Source organism: Chiloscyllium punctatum, chromosome 1 (assembly GCF_047496795.1).
Source record: "Chiloscyllium punctatum isolate Juve2018m chromosome 1, sChiPun1.3, whole genome shotgun sequence".
Classification (NCBI taxonomy): Eukaryota; Metazoa; Chordata; class Chondrichthyes; order Orectolobiformes; family Hemiscylliidae; genus Chiloscyllium; species Chiloscyllium punctatum.
In genome coordinates this window covers 115,067,311-115,086,955 of record NC_092739.1, presented here as the reverse complement: position 1 = coordinate 115,086,955, position 19,645 = coordinate 115,067,311, and the positions used below count along the sequence as shown (strand labels likewise).

The window sequence follows — 19,645 nt, the reverse complement described above, 5'->3', positions numbered from 1 at the left end:
AATTTTGCTATTTCAATAAAAATGAAAAAAAAAATCCCAATCAGGACCGCACCTGAATCTGGTACAGATTATTTTACTAAGGGAACCAAACGCAAGCAAATATTTCTGTGTAAACACTAAACTATAGCGCAATCAATTTAATACAAAATATAGTGGTCCCTTCAATTTAATGCTTGTTAAAAAGAGCAATTATTAACTCGCATATAAACTGGAACTGATGCACCCAATAATTATTTTGAAAAAAAAACTGTACTCTGAAACTAAGTATCTTTGTCATTCAACAACTCTCTTGTGCCAAGCAACACTAAGTAACTGGAAGCATGTGATATCCATTCAAAGTATAGAAATAAATTCCTCATAAACTTGAATTTAACACCTTGATGTCATAATTTAAAAATGTACAGTTTTCATTCATACAGCTTTATTAATAATTTATGAATTTCTTTGGGCATCATTGGGCCTATGCTTCAAAACATTCAACATATTGTTACAAGTAGAATTACAAGTCCATTAGAAACATGGACTAAAAACATTAACATATGTCAATATATGTGAAGGTAACGTATCACTCCTGCACAGAATCAGTTAAGTTTTTTTTTCTATTTAATTGACACAAAGTACCTTTACACACATTACACCCCTCCAAACTTTCACAGAAAATTTGGTAGTGGTCACGCAATTATTCATGGAACCTATCTCACTATCAGTAGTGAACCAGTTTTAATCTACATACATTTTCAGAAAGAAACTTATGTCAAGATGGAAGTGGAAAAATACTGAGAAACACGACGTAAATTAAAAGAAATAAAAGACAGTCATACAATTGAAAGAAAAAATATTGTGTATTTCACACAATATTAAAACACCGGAAGGATTACTGCAATGTGAAAACTCAAGAAGAGATAAAATGCAACAGATCTGCAAATACAGTACATGACGAGGAATCATTAGCTCCATAGGCCTGCATAATTTCCATGAAGACCTGAAGGCAGCGGGCCCCCTGCAACAAAGAGCTTTGTTCCAGAGGAGTCATAACAATGTGTATAGACTGCATTCGGGAAGTGGTCGATGTCTGAAAAGTAATTCCTCCATGTTTCATCGTGATTCTGTAAGAATATAAAATAAACATGTAAGAATCAAATTCAAAGTGCAATAAAAATATTTGTTATCTAAAAGGTAATTGAATGAAAACTTGTAAAGAGCAGAATTACATTTAGAAGGAGAGGTCTACAAGAACCAAAAGAGAAGTGTTCAATCAATGTCTGAGAAATGAAGTAACTATCTCTGAATCATACAGTACACAAAAATGCCAAATTCACAGGACCTGGTCAGTCCTCAGCCTGTGAAGAGGTAATGACTAAAACATTTTTCACTTAGAGAAAGGAAAAATATTCAGTGTTCTCCTGATTGCTTTATTCTCACTTCACAGTTCATGTACAAACTCTCTTTGGTCATTTAAATTACAGTACATTGGAAGAGGAAAGAATTAGAATTATATATGAAGGCCTTCACATTCAACTGCTGTGTTCAAAATCATGCCAAGGTAAATTCAGAGAGGACACGAAATCATAAGATAAAGGAGTTACTCCTTGAAATGGAAAGAAGAGTATGGAGAAAAATGTGAATAAAAGCATTTGATAAATTCTTACAAATAAGAGAGCCAATATACTGTGCCCAGAAATTCTATTAACAGGGCTATAACTTCTTTTACACTCTTGAACCATTTGTTAAATGGTTAAAAGACCAAAGATACCTTATACATGCTGACAGAGCAATGAGCTTGTATTCCAAGTGCGGAACAAAATTTTGAAAACACTGAGCTGTGCAGAAATCAACTTGAAGTCCTTAGATTGGTCCTACAACCAGCAGGTAGAACATGGGTGAAATGTATGCTGCAAATGCTAAATATGTTACAGCTTAAAACACTGTAGTGGACAGAGAAGAAGGTTACTTCAGAGTACAATGGGATCTTGTCAGATGGGCCAATGGGTCGAGTGGCAGATTGGATTTAATTTAGATAAATTTGAGGTGCTGCATTTTGGAAAGGCAAATCAGGGCAGGATTTATACACTTAATGGTAAGGTTTTGGGGAGTGTTGCTGAACAAAGTGATCTTGGAGTGCAGGTTCATAGTTCCTTGAAAGTAGAGTCACAAGTAGACAGGATAGTGAATGAGGTGTTTGATACACTTGCCTTTATTGGTCAGTACATCGAGTATAGGTGGTCATGTTGTGCCTGTACAGGACAGTGGTGAGGCCACTTTAGGAATACAGCGTGCAGTTCTGGTCTCCCACCTATAGGAAGGATATTGTAAAACTTGAAAGGGTTCAGAAAAGATTTGCAATGATGTTGCCAGGGTTGGAGGGTTTGAGCTATAGGGAGAGGCTGAATATGCTGGGGCTATTTTCTCAAGACCTCAGAGGTTTATAAAAATCGAGAGACACATCAATAGGGTGAATAAACAAGGTCATTTCGCCTGGGCAGGAGAATCCAAAAGTAGAGGGCAAAGGTTTAAAGTCAGAGGGGAAAGTTTTTCATGCAGAGGATGGTGTGTGCATGGAATGAGCCGCCAGAGAAAGTAGTAGAGGCTAGTACAACTAAATATTTAAAAAGCATCTGGATGTACCCATGAAAAGGAAGGGTTTAGAGGGATATGGGTCAAATAGAACTAGAGTTATGTTGCATATCTGGTTGGAATATCGAATTGGACTGAAGGTCACTTTCTGTGCTGCACATCTTGACGACTTAAGAATATACTTTGGATTAGATCCTCTCAGCAAAATTTAATTTGACAATATTTTGCAATTTTGTTCCTCCAACTGATTAGGTAACCCAGGTGGTGCCAAACACTGTTCTGCTGGGACTCTATTTCATTGCAAATTGTGACAAAAGAAGTGGGTCCAGTCTGGTAAGTCTTAGTTGACCCAAGAAATTAAAGTTTGTCCACAAGGAACCATCAATAATAGATATAAAAGGTAGAGTCATAAACAAACACAGAAATTACTAGAAAAACTCAGCAGGTCTAGCAGCGTCTGCAAAAAGAAGTCAGAGTTAATGTTTCGGTTTGAGTGACCCTCCTTCAGAGTCATACAGCACTTTGATTAGACTTTTGGTAGCTTTAGAAGATAAGCAGCCACTCATTTGCAAATAATTAAACATTTTTCTATCCAGAATGATTATCTAGCAGAAAGTTATCTTTTATATGATTTCTACTAAACAGCTACTTACGATTTAGCAAACATTGAATGAATCTAAGACTCAAATAGATCATCAAAAGCAAAGCAATATTACTTATAGAGCACAGGAGTTGCAGCGTAATTCAAGATGTTCTTGCACAGATAAAAATCTATCTCCTCCATAAATTTACTCAATTTTTCAGCATCCACTATACTCTAGGGTAGTGAATTCCATAGATGCATGACCTTTTGAGCGAAATCATTTTTCGTGTTTTAAATTTGTCTCCTCTATCCTAAAAAAAACTTTCATTCCAGATGGTCTGACGAAACATTTTCTCTGCATCTACTTTCTCAATCCCCTTTAGCATCTTTTATTATACTTCAATTGGATCTTCTCTTGCTCTTTAAACTCCAGAAAATATAAGCTAAATTGCTCATTTTTTCTTAAGACAAAATTATCTCTGGAATCATTCTAATGAATCTCTTCTGAGCAGCTTGCAATGCAACCACATCCTTCCTCAAGTAAGGGGACCAAAATCTCATGCACTGCTCCAGGTGTGGTCTCACTAATGCCTTGTACAGATATATGCAGCAACACTTTCCTACTTTTATAGTCTACTCCTTTAGCAATAAATGCAAAAATTCCATTGGCTTTCCTCATTACCCATTGTACCTGCAAACAAGTTTTCTGTGATTCATGCAAGAGGACACTCAGATCCTTATGCACAAAAAGACACTGAAGTTTGTCTCCATTTAGATAATAAGTTGTCTTTATAATCCTCCAATCAAAATATATAACCTCCACATCAAGCTTCATCTGCCAACTTTTGGCTCATTCACCTAACCTAACCATGTCCAATTATAAAGTTCATATTTCTTCATTACAACTTACTATCCCACTTATTTTAGTGCCATCTGTAAATCTAGCTACAGTTTGGTCTATTCCCACATCCAAGCTGTAAATAATTGGGGCCTGTGAACCAAACCTTGTGGCACCCCACTAGCTATGTCTTGACAACCAGTAAAAAAACCAGTTTTCCCAACCCTACTTTCTGCTGGTTAGCCAATCCTCTTTCCAAGCTAATAAATTACACAATTCATACACAAAGTATATGAACATTTTGAATGGGACTTTATCAAATGCCTTCTGGAACTTCAGATTTACTATATTTGCAGGAACCCCGTTAGCTACATTGCTCGTTACATCTTCAAATAACTCTACAAAATTAATTAAACTTGATTTACCATTCATAAAACCATGTTAACAGTTGGATTTTGACTAAATGTCTTGTTATTACTGTATTCCTGAATAATGGATTCTAACAATTTCCCATTAATACGCCTTCAACTAACTGGTCTATAGCTTCCTATTTTCTGTCTCCCTTTTTGAATAAGGATGTTGTATCAGCATTTTTAAAAATTCACTGGAACCTTTCCCACATCCAGGAATATTGAGAATAGTATTGCAAACAGATTCGCTTTTTCTGCTGCTACTTCCTTTCAGCTACTATGATGTAAGCTGTCAGGCTCCAGGGGTTTGTCTGCCTTTAAACCCAATACTTAGCTCATTGCTTTTTCTCATGATGATGATGATTGTTCCAAGTTTCCCCCCTCTTTCATAATCTCTGCGTTAGCATCAACCCAATAATAAAAGGGAATGTTCTCCACCATGAAAACTGAAGCAAAGTATTGATTTCGTGACTGTCATTTCTCCGTTCCACATTAACTCCCCAATCTCATCCTCCAAGGGACCAATATTCACTTTAGCTAGTCTCTTCTATTTTATATTATAGATTTTGCTCATTTTTATTATTGTGCACTAGTTTTCTTTCATAATTTACCTTTGCTCTTTTTATTACATTGTAGTAACCCTTTCCTGATCTTTAAAAGTTTCCCAATCTTCCAGCCTGCCACCACCTTTGCACTGTGACATGCCTTTGCTTTTGCCCTAATATTCTCTTTTTTAAATCTAGAATAAAGTTTAATTGGGAACCATTCAGAATTTCCTTAAACATCTGCTACTGTTCATCAACTGTCCTTTTAGTCTTCCTGCCCATATCACTAGGGCCAAATCTGTCCCCATTCATAGAACACAGAACATCACAGGGCAGTACAGGCCCTTCTGCCCTCGATGTTGCACCGCCCTGTCATACTAATCTGAAGCCCATCCCACCGACACTATTCCATGTACATCCATTTGCCTGTCCAATGACGACTTAAATGCACTTAAACTTGGTGAATCTACTACCGATGCAGGCAAAGCATTCCATACCCTTACTACTGAGTAAAGAAACTACCTCTGACATCTGTCTTATACCTATCTCCTCACACTTTCAAGTCCCCCTGTGTTTGCCATCCCCATACTTGGAAAAAGGCTCTCCCTATCCACCCTATCTAACCCTCTGATTACCTTGTATGTCTCTATTAAGTTACTTAAAATTCCTATGAAATTACTTTTGTTTAACTCCAGAACAAATGTGGAACTCCAGTTTCTTGCCCTCCAGCTGAATTTGAAACTATTTCACTCTTCCCTAGAGGACCCTTTTCTATGAAATCATTCATGGATTAGTGGTGCTGGAAGAGCACAGCAGTTCAGGCCGCATCCAAGTAGCTTTTTGAATGCTGCCTGAACTGCTGTGCTCTTCCAGCACCACTAATCCAGAATCTGGTTTCCAGCATTTGCAGTCATTGTTTTTGCCTCTATGAAATCATTCAGTAATTCTATCTCATTACACAATATCAAATCCAAAATAGCCTGTTCCATGATTGGTTGTACAATATATTATTCCAAGAAACAAACACTAATGCAGTCAACAATCTTTCCCTCCAGGCTACCCTTGCTAATTTAATTAATCCAGCCTATATTAAAATCACCACTGATTATTGCTGTTAGCTTCTTACAAGCCCCCACTATTTCCTGATTTATACTGTGCTCCATTGCAGGTGGCCATTTTGGGAACCTATAGATTGCTCCCACCAGGGACTTCTTTCCCTTGCTATATATTTCTATCCAGGTTAGTTCTATGTTTTGATCTCCAGTGACGATATTATTTCTCGCTACAATACTGAGCGATACGAAGAGAACTTCACCACCACCGTTTCCTTTCTACCTATCCTTCCAAAACAGAGTCCCTTGAATATTCAATCTGCAATTACGAATTACACTTTTGAGAAACTATTGTACAGCAAATGTCACTTCATTTTTGAACATAAACAAAATATTGCAACTGAATTTTTCAAGAAATCAATAGATCATGCAGGAATTCATTTGGTTGCATGCAAGAAAGAATACTGGCTTCATACAAGACCATACTTGCATTAATCTCTCATCTTTGGGCTGTTATGGCTATACTCTTATTTAAGTAGGGTACCTTTATTAACTAATTGGGGCATAAAACATTAGGCATGAGTCAAGAGTACAGTGAACAACTTTCAGCTCAAGTACAAAAAGCCAACTTGAATGTACAGTGTAGAGTCAAAAAACTAGATTGTGAAGAAGGTGGTGGGGTGGGGCAACAAGAGGAAGGAGAGAGAGGTGGGGAGGGAGATGGTGAGAGAGGTGGGGAGGGGAGACGAGGGGACACGAGGGGGGCAGAGGAGGAGAGAGATCATCAATAAAGGGGCAAGGAAGGGAGTAGAGCTTTTTTTGAATGGAAGATTTTTGGAGCATGGAATGCTTTGCCACAAAGATTTGTTAAAACTGGAATCAATGTGAATTTTAAGGAAAAATTGGTGAATACTTAACACAAAGGAAGCATGCACGCCTAGGAATCCAACTGCCAGTTAACTACTGCACAATATAGTTAGAAACATAATGACCCTATTATCTTCTGATATTAACAAACAATCAGCAAGAATGCTGGATAAGGGCTAGCAACTTTTTATTCCTTTATGATAAAGGTGCTCAGGACAACTGTAACATCCTGATAGCAGTACGGTTGATTTGCTATGACACAGACCCAAGACCAAACTTGAGAGTTTCCTATCTCTGTATGGCTCTATGAGTTATGGTTTCGCGACAGGTATCAGCTCAAATAATGAATAGCCTCATTTATGGTTTAATGCAAAGGCCATTCTTTCTGTGATGTAAAGACTTAGAACAGTATAGAAGGAAACCCATAGAGTCCTAAAAGGATTAGGCTCATGTCCTGTTGGGGTTATTTGGCTTATCTCAATCAGATGGATTCCACTGTCCCTTGGTACATTTTACAAACAGGAGATGAACGTTGGGGGGGGGGGGGGGAAGAGGAGAAAATTATTAAGTGTAATCATCACCAGGAATCCAAGCTGGAAGGTGTGCACGTAAAGATGTTTGCATTGAGAATAATTAGTAATGCCTTCCATAATTAAATAAATGGCTAACACTTCATTCATTCAGAGGCGGCTTATTTGGAGAAGCACCACAGGACTGCCAACTTGTGCAAATAGACCTCCTGTGCGTACACAGCACATAAACAATAACACAAAGACTTTTCCATGAAAATAAATTCAGTAGACTTCTGCTGCTATGTAACAGATCCAATTAAAAGGTTTTCCACTATTATCACTGACTCAACCCGAAATTATATATTGCATATCCTAATGCTAAGTCACATGATTCCTCTTCACAATTTAGCCATACTTTGTTTTACACATTCATTCTTAACATGTGGGTGTTACTTTCAAATTTCTATACGGTTCCGCACTAGCACAAACAGAATACTACTCAGGAAGTTAGTGTAATATTTATTTCATCAAGTAACAGATGATAGGCAACTCATAACTTAGCTACTCATACAGGTATAGAAGCTTACTGTTCTTTGAATAAATATCAACTTTTATATACATACAAAAATGTGTCAAAAACAGAACAGAAATATGTCAACCATTTGGCCCAATGAAAAGATAATTACAACAGCTGAACCATCACAAAACTTGATGAAACTTTTACATACATCAAGTCACCTTTTCAATTGGACGCCAAGTATGATTTTTGGATCCCAGCCCCAAAACCCCAACAATTAAGCCAGCAACCAAGCATCCCTTCTCAGTAAGAACTTTCCTGCGATTAGTAGGATTGCAGAGGTGGTGATGCTGCACATGTTGAAATGCAAAAAAGGTCGATAAATCCTGAGGACCAATTAGGTGTATCTTGGAACTTAGTAGAAAGCTAGGGAAGTGATTGCTGGGACCCTTGCTGAGACATTTGTTTCATCAATAGCCACAGGTGAGATGCTAAAAGACTGGAGGTTGGCTAACATGGTGCTACTGTTTACGAAAGGTGGTAAGGAAAAGCTAGGAAGCTATAGACTGGTGAGCCTGACATCAGCAGTCAGCAAGTTGTTGCAGGAGATCCTGAAGGACTGGATTTACATGTGCTTGGGAAGTCAAGGACTGATTAGGGATAGTCAGTGTGGCTTTGTGCATGGAAAATCGTATCTCACTAACTTGCCTGAATTCTTTGAAGTAGGAACAAAGAGGATTGATGAGGGCAGAAGCTCTATATGAACTTCAGTAAGGAATTTGACAAGGTTCCATACAATAGAGTGGCTAACAAAGTTAGATAACATGGAATACAGGAAGTAGCCGCCAAGTGGATATAGAACTGGCTTGAAGGTAAGAGACAGGTGGGGGTGATAGAGTGTTACTTTTCACACTGTAGGCCTGTGACCAGCAGTGTGCCACAAGGATTGGTGCTAGGTCCACTGTGTTTTGTCATTTACATAAATAATTTGGAGGTGAACGTAGAGGTGTGGTTTGTAAATTTGCAGATGACACCAAAATTGGTGGTGTCGTTGACAGTGAAGAAGGTTACCTCAGTATAATAGACCCTTAACATAAGGGCCCATGGGCTAGGGAGTTGCAGACAGAATTTGATTTAGATAAATGTGAGGTGCTGCATTTTGGAAAGGCAAAAATCAGGGTAGGAGTTATACACTTAATGGTAAGGTCCTGGGGAGTGTTGCTGAACAAAGAGACCTTGGAGTGCAGATTCACGGTTCCTTGAAAGCAGAGTCACAGGCTGACAGGATAGTGAAGGCAGCGTTTGGTATGCTTGCCTTTGTTGGTCAGTGCATTAAGTGTAAGAGTTGGAAGGTCATGTTGTAACTGTACTGGGCATTGGTTAGGTCACTTTTGGAATGTTACGTGCAATTCTGGTCTCTCTCCTGTAGGGAAGGATGTTGTGAAGCTTGAAAGGGTTTAGAAAAGATTGACAAGGATGTTACCAGGGTTGGAGGATTTGAGTTACTGGGAAAGGCTGAATAGGCTGGGGCTATTTTCTCTGGAATGTCAGAGGCTGAAAGGTGACCTTATGGAAGTTTATAAAATCATGAGGGGCATGGATAGGGTGAATAGACAAGGTCTTTTTCACAGGATATGCAAGTTCAAAACTACAGGGCATAGGTTGAAGATGAGAGGGGAAAGATTTAAAAGGCATCTAAGGGGCAACATTTTCACAAAGAGGGTGTTGTGTATATGGAGTGAGCTGCCAGGGGAAGTGGTAGAGGCTGGTACAATTACAACATTTAAAAGGCATCTGGATGGGTATATGAATTGGAAGGGTTTAGAGGGGTATGGGCCAAATGCTGGCAAACTGGACTAGACTCACTTAGGTTATCTGGTCAGCATGCAGAAGTTGGACTGAAAGGTCTAGTGGGTGGCACGGTGGCACATTGGTTAGTACTGCTGCCTCACAGCGCTCGAGACCCGGGTTCAATTCCCACCTCAGGCGACTGTCTGTGTGGAGTTTGCACGTTCTCCCAGTGTCTGCGTGGGTTTCCTCCGGGTGCTCCAGTTTCCTCCCACAGTCCAAAGATGTGCAGGTCAGATGAATTGGCCGTGCTAAATTGCCCATAGTGTTAGGTAAGGGGTAAATGTTGGGGTATGGGTGGGCCACGCTTCGGCAGGGTGGTGTGGACTTGTTGGGCCGAAGGGCCTGTTTCCATACTGTAAGTAATCTAATCTAGTCTACATGCTGTACATCACTATGACTCTCATACTGAAGGAAATCCTGAATTAGGTTAGTGAGTTATTGAGTCATGCAATTGTTTTTGTCTAATTCTTGATCTTTTGCATCCAAATTTATGTTGATCATAACCATTGTTTGCCTCAATTACCTTTCTTAAAAAGCATAAAATTCCTACAGTGGGGAAGCAGGCCATTCTGCCCACTGAGTCCACTGACCATCCAAAGAACATCCCACCCTGACCAATGCCTTACCTATCTCTGTAACCCTGCATTCCCCATCGTTAATTCACCTAAACTACATATCTCTGAACACTACGGGCAATTTAGCATGGCCAGTCCCTCTAACCTGCACATCTTTGGTCTGTATTAACGATGGGGATTAACTGGATTAACGATGGGGAATGCAGGGTTACAGAGATAGGTAAGGCATTGGTCAGGGTGGGATGCTCTTTGGATGGCCAGTGGACTCAGTGGGCAGAATGGCCTGCTTCCCCACTGTAGGAATTTTATGCTTTTTAAGAAAGATAATTGAGGCAAACAATGGTTATGATCAACATAAATTTGGATGCAAAAGATCAAGAATTAGACAAAAACAATTGCATGACTCAATAACTCACTAACCTAATTCAGGATTTCCTTCAGTATGAGAGTCAGTGATGTACAGCATGTAGACTAGATTAGATTACTTACAGTATGGAAACAGGCCCTTCGGCCCAACAAGTCCACACCGCCCTGCCGAAGCGTGGCCCACCCATACCCCAACATTTACCCCTTACCTAACACTATGGGCAATTTAGCATGGCCAATTCACCTGACCTGCACATCTTTGGTTTATGGGAGGAAACCCACGCAAATATGGGGAGAATGTGCAAACTCTAACACCGACAGTTGCCTGAAGTTGGAATCAAACCCAAGTCCTTAGTGCTGTGAGGCAGCAGTGCTAACCACAGAGCTACTGTGCCACACCTTATTGGTAGATTTAGGAATAATGTATAAAACTCTACCCAGTGTCTGATGAGCAGCTTTCACTCATTTTCTGATAGAAATATAAATCCACAAATGCAACTTTTTTGAGGCACTTTGAAGTTTTAATCTAACACTGATATGTATTATTATACACTAATACATCTGTCTTAAATGACCAACAACTGATCAGCTTTCATGGTCTACAAGCTTCCCTTTCCATATTACTATACTGGGATCCAGTTTTGTCAGTCATTTCAATATCCTTCTCTGCAATACATGTTTTCTGCGGCCTGGTGAATATGATTTAGCAGTTTTTAAAAAATATATATTTTTATTAAGTAAAAAATAGATTTTTAAATATTACAAATACAAAAGAATGCAATTCAAAACAGTACAAAACTAAACCCAAATAATAAAAAAATTCCCCAACCCACCCTCCTATACGAATGTATGAACATATATAGAGAAGTATTAAATTAAAAAAACCTAAACAAGTTATTTAACTAACTAAATAAATACCTAACAACAAACAAATAAATAGTAATAACTCAGCCCAGCCAAACACTCATACATTCACAGTTCCTCCTTCCTGGATATTGGACTCATGAAACACAATCGTTACGGCTATATAAAAGCCCTTGTTAGTGTGGCAGATAAATCTGTGTCCAGGTATTTCAAAAAGGGTTGCCATGTCTTGTAAAAATTCTCAGTTTTGTGGTGTACCATATTTGTGAAAAAATCCAGGGGAATATGCTCCATAACAATCTTCCGCCAACCCGACAGGCCTGGGGGGTTTTCTGATATCCAACCTAGCAAGATATTCTTCCTTGCACAGAATGTAAGAATATTGAAAAGTTTTGCCTTTTGCAGGAAATACAATGGGTAGGCCCAAAAGGAGCGAAATACGGTCCTTCTCCACCCCTACACCTAAAATCCTCTCCAATGCACCCACCACAGCGCTCCAGTATGTTTGAAGCCTGTCACAAGACCAAAGACAATAGTTAAGAGTACCCGTACAAACCTTGCACTTGGGACATGCTGAAGATACCTCTAGTTTAAATTTTGACAAACGATCTGGAGCTACGTGGACCCTGTGGAGAATCTTCAACTGTAAAGCATGGGTCCTATTGCAAATTGATATCTTCCTTGCACTCTCCCAAATATCCTCTCATGCCTCTGAAGAAACTTCAACACCCAGCTCTCTTTCCCACATCTTGCAGAGTCGATCAGACTCATCTGAAGTGGCACCCCCCAATTGGTGATATAGAGTACTGACAGAGTGTACTCTTAGCCCTAAGTCCCCTCTTTCTATGTCAGATTTGTAGGGATCAGTCAAAAGTGTGGTCTTTTTTTGAATAAAATCCCTAACTTGAAAAAAAATGAAAGAGGTCTCTATTAGGTAACTCGTACTTCCGTACTAACTGATCGAAGGACATAATTACATCTCCCTCAAATAAATCACCCATGCAAGATACACCCCTAGCTGCCCAACATTTAAATCCTGAATCTATCATACCTGGTTGAAAACTCGGCATACCCACTAAAGATGTAAACAAAGATGCTTTGCCAATATTACCTTCCCTCTGCCGAATTGCCCTCCATGCTTTAACAGTATTGATGACTATTGGGTTATGGCAATATTCCCTAACTGTCCTCACTTTGTCCAAAAACAGCAAACTGGTGAGGGGGTACCTTGCCTGGGAGCCTTCGATATCTAGCCATATTGAAAGAGGGTCCCCACAAACCCAATCACTTACGTAGGTCAAAAGCGAGCTTAATTGGTAATTTTTAATGTCCGAAGGTCTACTCCCCCCAATCTGAGGGGCAACTGCAGTTTGGCTAATTTAATGAGGGGCCGTTTACGGTGTCAGATAAAGGAGCTGAACCAACTGTTCAGTCTCCTGCGTGTTTGTTGATTGAAAATCAGGGGGAGCATCCGTATAAGGTATAGCAAATGAGGGAGAATATTCATCTTAATAAGCGCTATCCGACCAACTATGAGACTGGAAGTGCCTCCCATCTTTGGAGATCTTGTTTAATTTTTTCAAATAATTGAGTAAAATTGGCTTTGAACAGCCAATCCAGAACTGGAGTAATGAATATGCCCAAATACACAACCCCCCCCCCCTCCCCCAGCAGTGACCACCTAAATGGGAATCTATAGTCACTCTCAAGAGCCAACTCTTTCGTAAGACCACCCATAGACATAGCCTCTGATTTGGCAAAATTAATCTTATACCCTGAAAAAGCACCAAACGCGTGAATGCATTGTATCAAGCAAGGCACTGAAACTGCTGGATTTGTCAAGAAAATTAGAACATCAGCTGCATACAGCGAGATCTTATGTAATTTTGACCTCACTTCTGGAGCTGATATATTGAGATCCCCACAAATGGCCTCTGCCAACAGTTCAATCACCAACATAAAAAGTAATAGTGAAAGGGGACAGCCCTGCCAGCTGCCCCCAGAAATATTAAAATTGTTTGATCGTACCCCATTGGTAATGACTGCAGCGAGAGGTACACTGTAGAGAACCTTTATCCATCTTATGAAAACTTCGCCCAACCAAACCGGTCTAGAGTATAGAAAAGGTACGCCACTCAACTCGGTCAAATGCCTTCTCTGCATCTAAAGAAATCACCAATCCCTGTATTGACTGCTGTTGGCATGCTTGAAGTACGTTAAGCAGCCTCCTAACGTTATTGGAGGATCTGCGACCCTTTATGAAGCCCGTCTGATCCTCTTTAATAATAGAAGGTAACACAGTCTCCAGCCTTAACGCAAGAGCCTTAGAAAGGATCTTAAAGTCCACATTTAAGAGCGAGATGGGCCTGTATGAAGCACATTCTTCTGGATCCTTCCCTTTTTTAAGGATAAGTGAAATATTGGCCTCTCTCAGAGATGGTGGGAGACAAACATGACTGTATGAATCATTAAACATATTCAGCATCGGGCCTGACAGTATACTTATAAATTCATTATAGAATTCACTGGGAAGTCCATCAGGACCGGGTGCCTTTCCACTCTGAAGCTGCCTCACAGCTTCCTGCACTTCTTGCTCTGATAATGGGGCATTGAGAAAGGACTGTTGTTCGGGAGTCACACCTGGGAGCTTCAGATCTCTAAAAAAGGATTCCATTTTGGTCTGCCCCTCTTCACAATTCTCAGACTGATATAACTTAGAGTAGAATCTCTGGAACGCCACATTAATCTTTTTTAGAATCATATGTTAGGTTCCCAGACCCTTCCCTAATCGCTGTAATGGTTTGTGGGGCACTTCTCTTTCTGGCAAGGTATGCTAAGTATTTGCCTGGCTTGTTACCATGCTGGCATAACCTTTGCTTTGCAAAAGCCAGCTCCTCCTTTGCTGTCTGTGTGAGCACAGAATTTAGTGTAGACTGCAGTGCCGTAATCCTCTGTAGTTTGACCAACAAGGGTCTGTCAAAATAGGCCTTCTTGGCTGCCTTCAACCGTGCTTCAAGGAGACGTTGCTGCTCACCCTTCTGCCGCTTCCTACTTGTGGAATATGAAATAACGAACCCTCTGGCATAAGCTTTGGCAGTTTCCCAGAGAATAGATGAGCTATGAACCGAGCCTATGTTGATGTCTAGGAATGCACGAAATTCCCTAGAGAAATACTCCACAAACTTACTGTCCATGAGAATAAAGGGGTCCATTCACCAGTACCTTGAATCCACTGTAACATCCTTAATTTTAACTATGAGGTACACTGGAGCATGATCAGAGATGGCAATATTACCAATCATAAAGGATGCCACCAGATCCAGGGTTACCGCAGGGGTCAGAAAAGAAAAAAATCAATCCTCATGTGACATCTGTGCGGATTGGAGAAAAACATGAAATCCCTACCTGTAGGGTGGAGACACCTCCAGACATCCACCAACCATAATTCCCCACACAAACCCAATAACTGTTTAGTTTGTGCAGAGGATATCAAGGGACCTTTAGGCAACCTGTCTACTGTGGCGTCGCCCCCTATAATGATGTGCCGAGACTTATCAGTTTAGAAAAAGCAGCTACCAAGAATTTAAGAGGATGAGCTGGGGACAATAAACGTTTAAAATGCCATATTCCTCCCCATTTATCAAGGCTTTAAGAATTACAAACCTCCCGTATGTGTCTTTAACACATTCCAACAATTTAAATGAATGATTTTTCCTTACCAATATAGCCACTCCCCTACTTCTGGTATTAAATGATGAAAAGTAAACTCGGTCAAAGCCATTCTGCTGTAATTTCAGATGCTCCTGGCCATCCAAATGTGTCTCCTGTAACAAAGCAATATCCACCTTCTCCTTTCTAAGACTCAAGAGTACCTTCTTCCTCTTAATTGGTGAGTGACTTCCCTTGATATTCCAGGTACACCATTTAATCAAATCATTGGCCATAATCTTCTGCAATTACATTTAAATTCCAGAGAGGAGGAACCTGAACCACAAATTGCTGAGCCTTAGTGTCGCATGGTCCACCAAATATAAAAACTACATAAACTAAAACCACTACATTTAAACAAACATACAAAATTATTAAAAATACAAAACAACAAAAACCAGAAAACAAACCAACATATAAAGCGCCAATAGCGCTGAGTAGGGGAACTCAGCCCCTGCCTGGAGGGGGCAACTACCGTCCTGAACTGCCCATAATTAGGCATCTAACGATCTCAACCACCTTCGCTTCTCCCAGCTAGAGCTGCATCGCAAGCACAAGCTAAAAAGAATAAACACCCCATAGAATATCAATATGAATTAAAAAATACATTCTTTTATATAAAAAAAGTGGGAATAAATACCCCACCCATCCTTTGGTATGTCCTAACTTAGAAATTTAAAATGTACATCTTAACCACCGCCAGACATAGTTTGAACCAAATTATCAATAGAGGGAGAAAAAAGGTGAAATACCAAGCTCCAACCAGATTTCCTCCATTTCTTTTACAGAATAATAAACGCACACCCAAGCAACAATATTTATACATACTACAATTGTTTAACTTAGGTTAGTTTGCCCACAAAGTCTCTTGCCTTTTCCGATGTGTCAAAGAGATGCATGATCCATCTAAGATGATCCGAAGCACTGCCAGATATCTCAGGGAGTACTGAATCCCAAATTCCTTCAATCTTCTCTTGACACCATCATACGATTCTCGTTTCTGGATCACCACCACTGAAAAGTTCTGAAAAAACATGATCTTAGACCCCTCGTAAGTTAGGGCCTTTGGATCCTTCCCCGGGTGTCTGGAAGCCTCCATGACTCTCTCCTTATCCCAGTAATGATGGAACCGCACCAGGAAAGGATGAGGGCGTTGACCCAGACCCGGCCTCCATGCCGTGACCCGGTCAGCCCTCTCTATCTTCAAACCTCTCATGCCAATCTCCAAGTCAAGGAATTTCAGAACCAATCTTCAACAAATTCCGCAGGCCGCTCACCTTCCTTCCCTCCCTCGGGCAGACCGATGATCTGCATGCTTTTTCTCCTGCCCCTGTTTTCAAGATCATCCACTTGGTCACGCAAATTATGAACCTGCGTCTTCAGGGCTTGGATCTCTTCCTTGAATGAACTGGCATTAGCTTCCATGACTGTGACCCTGTGCTCCACCTCATCCGTCCTCTTTTCCACGTCTCCCAGCTGCTGCTCATGCTTCTGCAGCATGAGAGAGACTGGAGCCAGCTTCTCTTCAATCTGTTTCCCCAACATCTCGTGAGATTTCGAGAGCTGATTCACCAGGTCCTGGGAGAGTAATCTGCCCTGAGGCTGCTGCAGTCTGAGTTGCAGGCCCGGCCTCAGATGCTCCTCCTCCCTTTTTAGGCATTTCTGGAGAGCTGAAAATACAGCTAAGTCAATTTTTAAATGTTTCTTGGGGCTCCACAATCTTTCCAATGCCCCAAGAAATCCTGATGACCTTGGTTGGGTGGGTTAAAGGACCGTCCTGCTGCGATGTGAAGCTCTGCAGGGTGATCTTCTCAGATTGCCACCATCTTAGATCCCCCCAGCAGTATTTTTAACTATGATCTGACAAGTACATTATGAAGCCACAGACCAAGCTCTGTGACCTTCTAACCTATTGCACAGGCGACAAGTCTTTGTATGTAATAAGCTTTTCTAATGCCTCTGACTCTCAGCCTGGATTTTAAAGCTTACACCTAGTACATCCCCAAGTCTCATTGCATGATATTTAATTTCATTCATCATATACAATGAGCCACATCTTCCTATTGATATCTCTATAATAATTCACATAACTCAACGTTAAATTTCATTTGCTGAGACAGAGAGCAAGCAAGCAGTGGAAAGGGGGAGGTGCCACATTGCAAACTTCTGGAAGACAACTTGCGACAGTGCTGGAGAAACTTATCACGCCTGTTTCTCAAGATGGATCTGAAGCCTCAAGAAATAAGGTCATCATTGTAGGTGTGGGCCAGGTTGGGATGGGAGAAACGATAGATCTCCTTCATGGCAGCCTGTTTCTCAAAAAATCCAAAGATTATGGCTGATAAATATTATGCAATAAGTGCTAATTCTCAAGTCTTGGTTGTTACTGCTGGTGGCTGCCAACAAGAGGGTGAGAGAGACGACTGAATCTGGTCCAGAGAAATGTCAACACCTTTAAATTCATCACCTCAGATTGTAAAGTACAGCCCCAACTGCAAACATATTGTAGTATCCAATCCAGCTGATATTCTGATGTACGTAACGTCAAAATATCAACGTTATGAGTGGATTTCCAAAGAACCATGTGACTGGCAGCGGCTGTAATATGGATTCTGCTCGATTCCGTTACCTGATGGCTGAGAAACGTGGGTTCCACCCATCCAGTTGCCATGGTTGGGTGCTTGGTGAACTCTGAGATTCTAGTGTTCCGTTTGGAGTGGTGCCAATGTGGCGGCAGTTGGACTGCAGCAGCTAAGGACAAGGGGAACTGGAAAGACGTCCACAAAATGGTGGTGGATAGTGCTTATGAAGTGATTAAACTGAAAGGATATACTAACTGGGCCATTGGCCTCCGTGTTGCTGAACTGACTGAATCTATTGTGAAAAATCTGAAGCGAACTGACCCAGTATCCACCCATGGTAAAGGGTATGCATGGCATAGAGGATGAAGTCTTCCTGAGCCTGTAGTGTGTGCTGAGTACAGTTGGTCTAACTGATGTCATCAATCAAACTCTGAAAGATGATGAGGTGACCCAGCTGAGAAACAGTGCTGAGACATTGTGGAAAACTCAGAGGGAACTGAAGGATCTGTAATTTTGAGCCTGACTGCAGTGCTCCTTTCGCCGAAGCTGCAAAGGAACCATCTGCAGCAAGATTTGAGTATCTTGGGTAAACTCTTATCCATGATTTGTAATGGGTGTATTCTCAAATATTAAGTAGCCCATATTACATGGTTATTGCTTTAAAAAAATAAAGTAAAACATGTAAATACAAAAAAAAAATTTAACTTGCCATTTAATATCAATTACATAATTAATGTCCATATTTTTGCCAATTTACTACATTCCACTTTCTTCTTCTTTCTATTCTGTATCACCTCCTCACCGTACCATTTTATAGCAAGATTTGAGATCCAAATTATGCATATAAGTTGGGAGACAAAAGGATGCCATTACTGACATTTGTCAGATTCTAATCAGGACACTGCTGATTTCATTCTTTTCCCAGTATGAGGATAAAGTGAGGACTGCAGATGCTGGAGATCAGAGCTGAAAATGTGTTGCTGGAAAAGCACAGCAGGTCAGGCAGCATCCAAGGAGCAGGAGAATCGACGTTTCGGGCATAAGCCCTTCTTCAGGAATGAGGAGAAGGGCTTATGCCCGAAACGTCGATTCTCCTGCTCCTTGGATGCTGCCTGACCTGCTCCGCTTTTCCAGCAACACATTTTCAGCTTTTCCCAGTATAAGACTTTATAAAATCACTGAGATTACTGGGTTAGTGCATCTCTAACTGTCCAGTGGTGGTTGGCCTTCTTTAAACTTTGCAGGGTCTAAAGTGAAGCTCCTATAACGCAAGGGAGGAAGTTCGCACCAGGAGCTGGGTTCAATTCCCACCTCGGGCAACTGTCTGTGTGGAGTTTGCACATTCTCCCAGTGTCTGTGTGGGTTTCCTCCGGGTGCTCTGGTCTTCTCTCACAGTCCAAAGATGTGCAGGTTAGGTGAATGGTCATGCTAAATTACCCATAGTGTTAGGTGCATTAGTCAGGGGTGAATGTAGGGGAATGGGTCTGGGTGGGTTGCTCTTCGGAGAATCGGTGTGGACTTGTTGGGCCGAAGGGCCTGTTTCCACACTGTAGGGAATCTAATCTATCATTTTCAGCATACAAGAACTAAGAGCAGAAGTAGATGATACGAGCCTACTCCGCTATTCAATTAAATCTTGGCAGATTATCTACCTCAATTCCACTTCCCCAACTGTTCTCCATATCAGTGATTCTCAGCAAGATCCAAAGAACTATCTAATGCACTCTTGGACGTACTCAGTGGTGTACTCGTACCTTTGGGGAACAGAATTTCAAAGATTCACAACCCTTCCAGTGAAGGA

General features: G+C 40.7%; 1 protein-coding gene and 1 pseudogene across 1 annotated transcript in view; one reads left to right on the top strand and one right to left on the bottom strand.

Moving 5' to 3' along the window:
• Positions 1-585: 585 nt before the first annotated feature.
• The window catches only part of dcaf12 (DDB1 and CUL4 associated factor 12), an 88,310-nt gene continuing 69,250 nt past the window's right edge, over positions 586-19,645 (bottom strand). The window contains exon 9 of the mRNA XM_072572779.1: positions 586-1,106. Within this exon, the coding sequence (XP_072428880.1) occupies positions 948-1,106 (159 nt within the window). The 3' untranslated portion in view covers positions 586-947. The remainder of the gene's footprint in view (positions 1,107-19,645) is intronic.
• LOC140482836 (L-lactate dehydrogenase B chain-like) lies at positions 6,581-18,355 on the top strand (annotated as a pseudogene).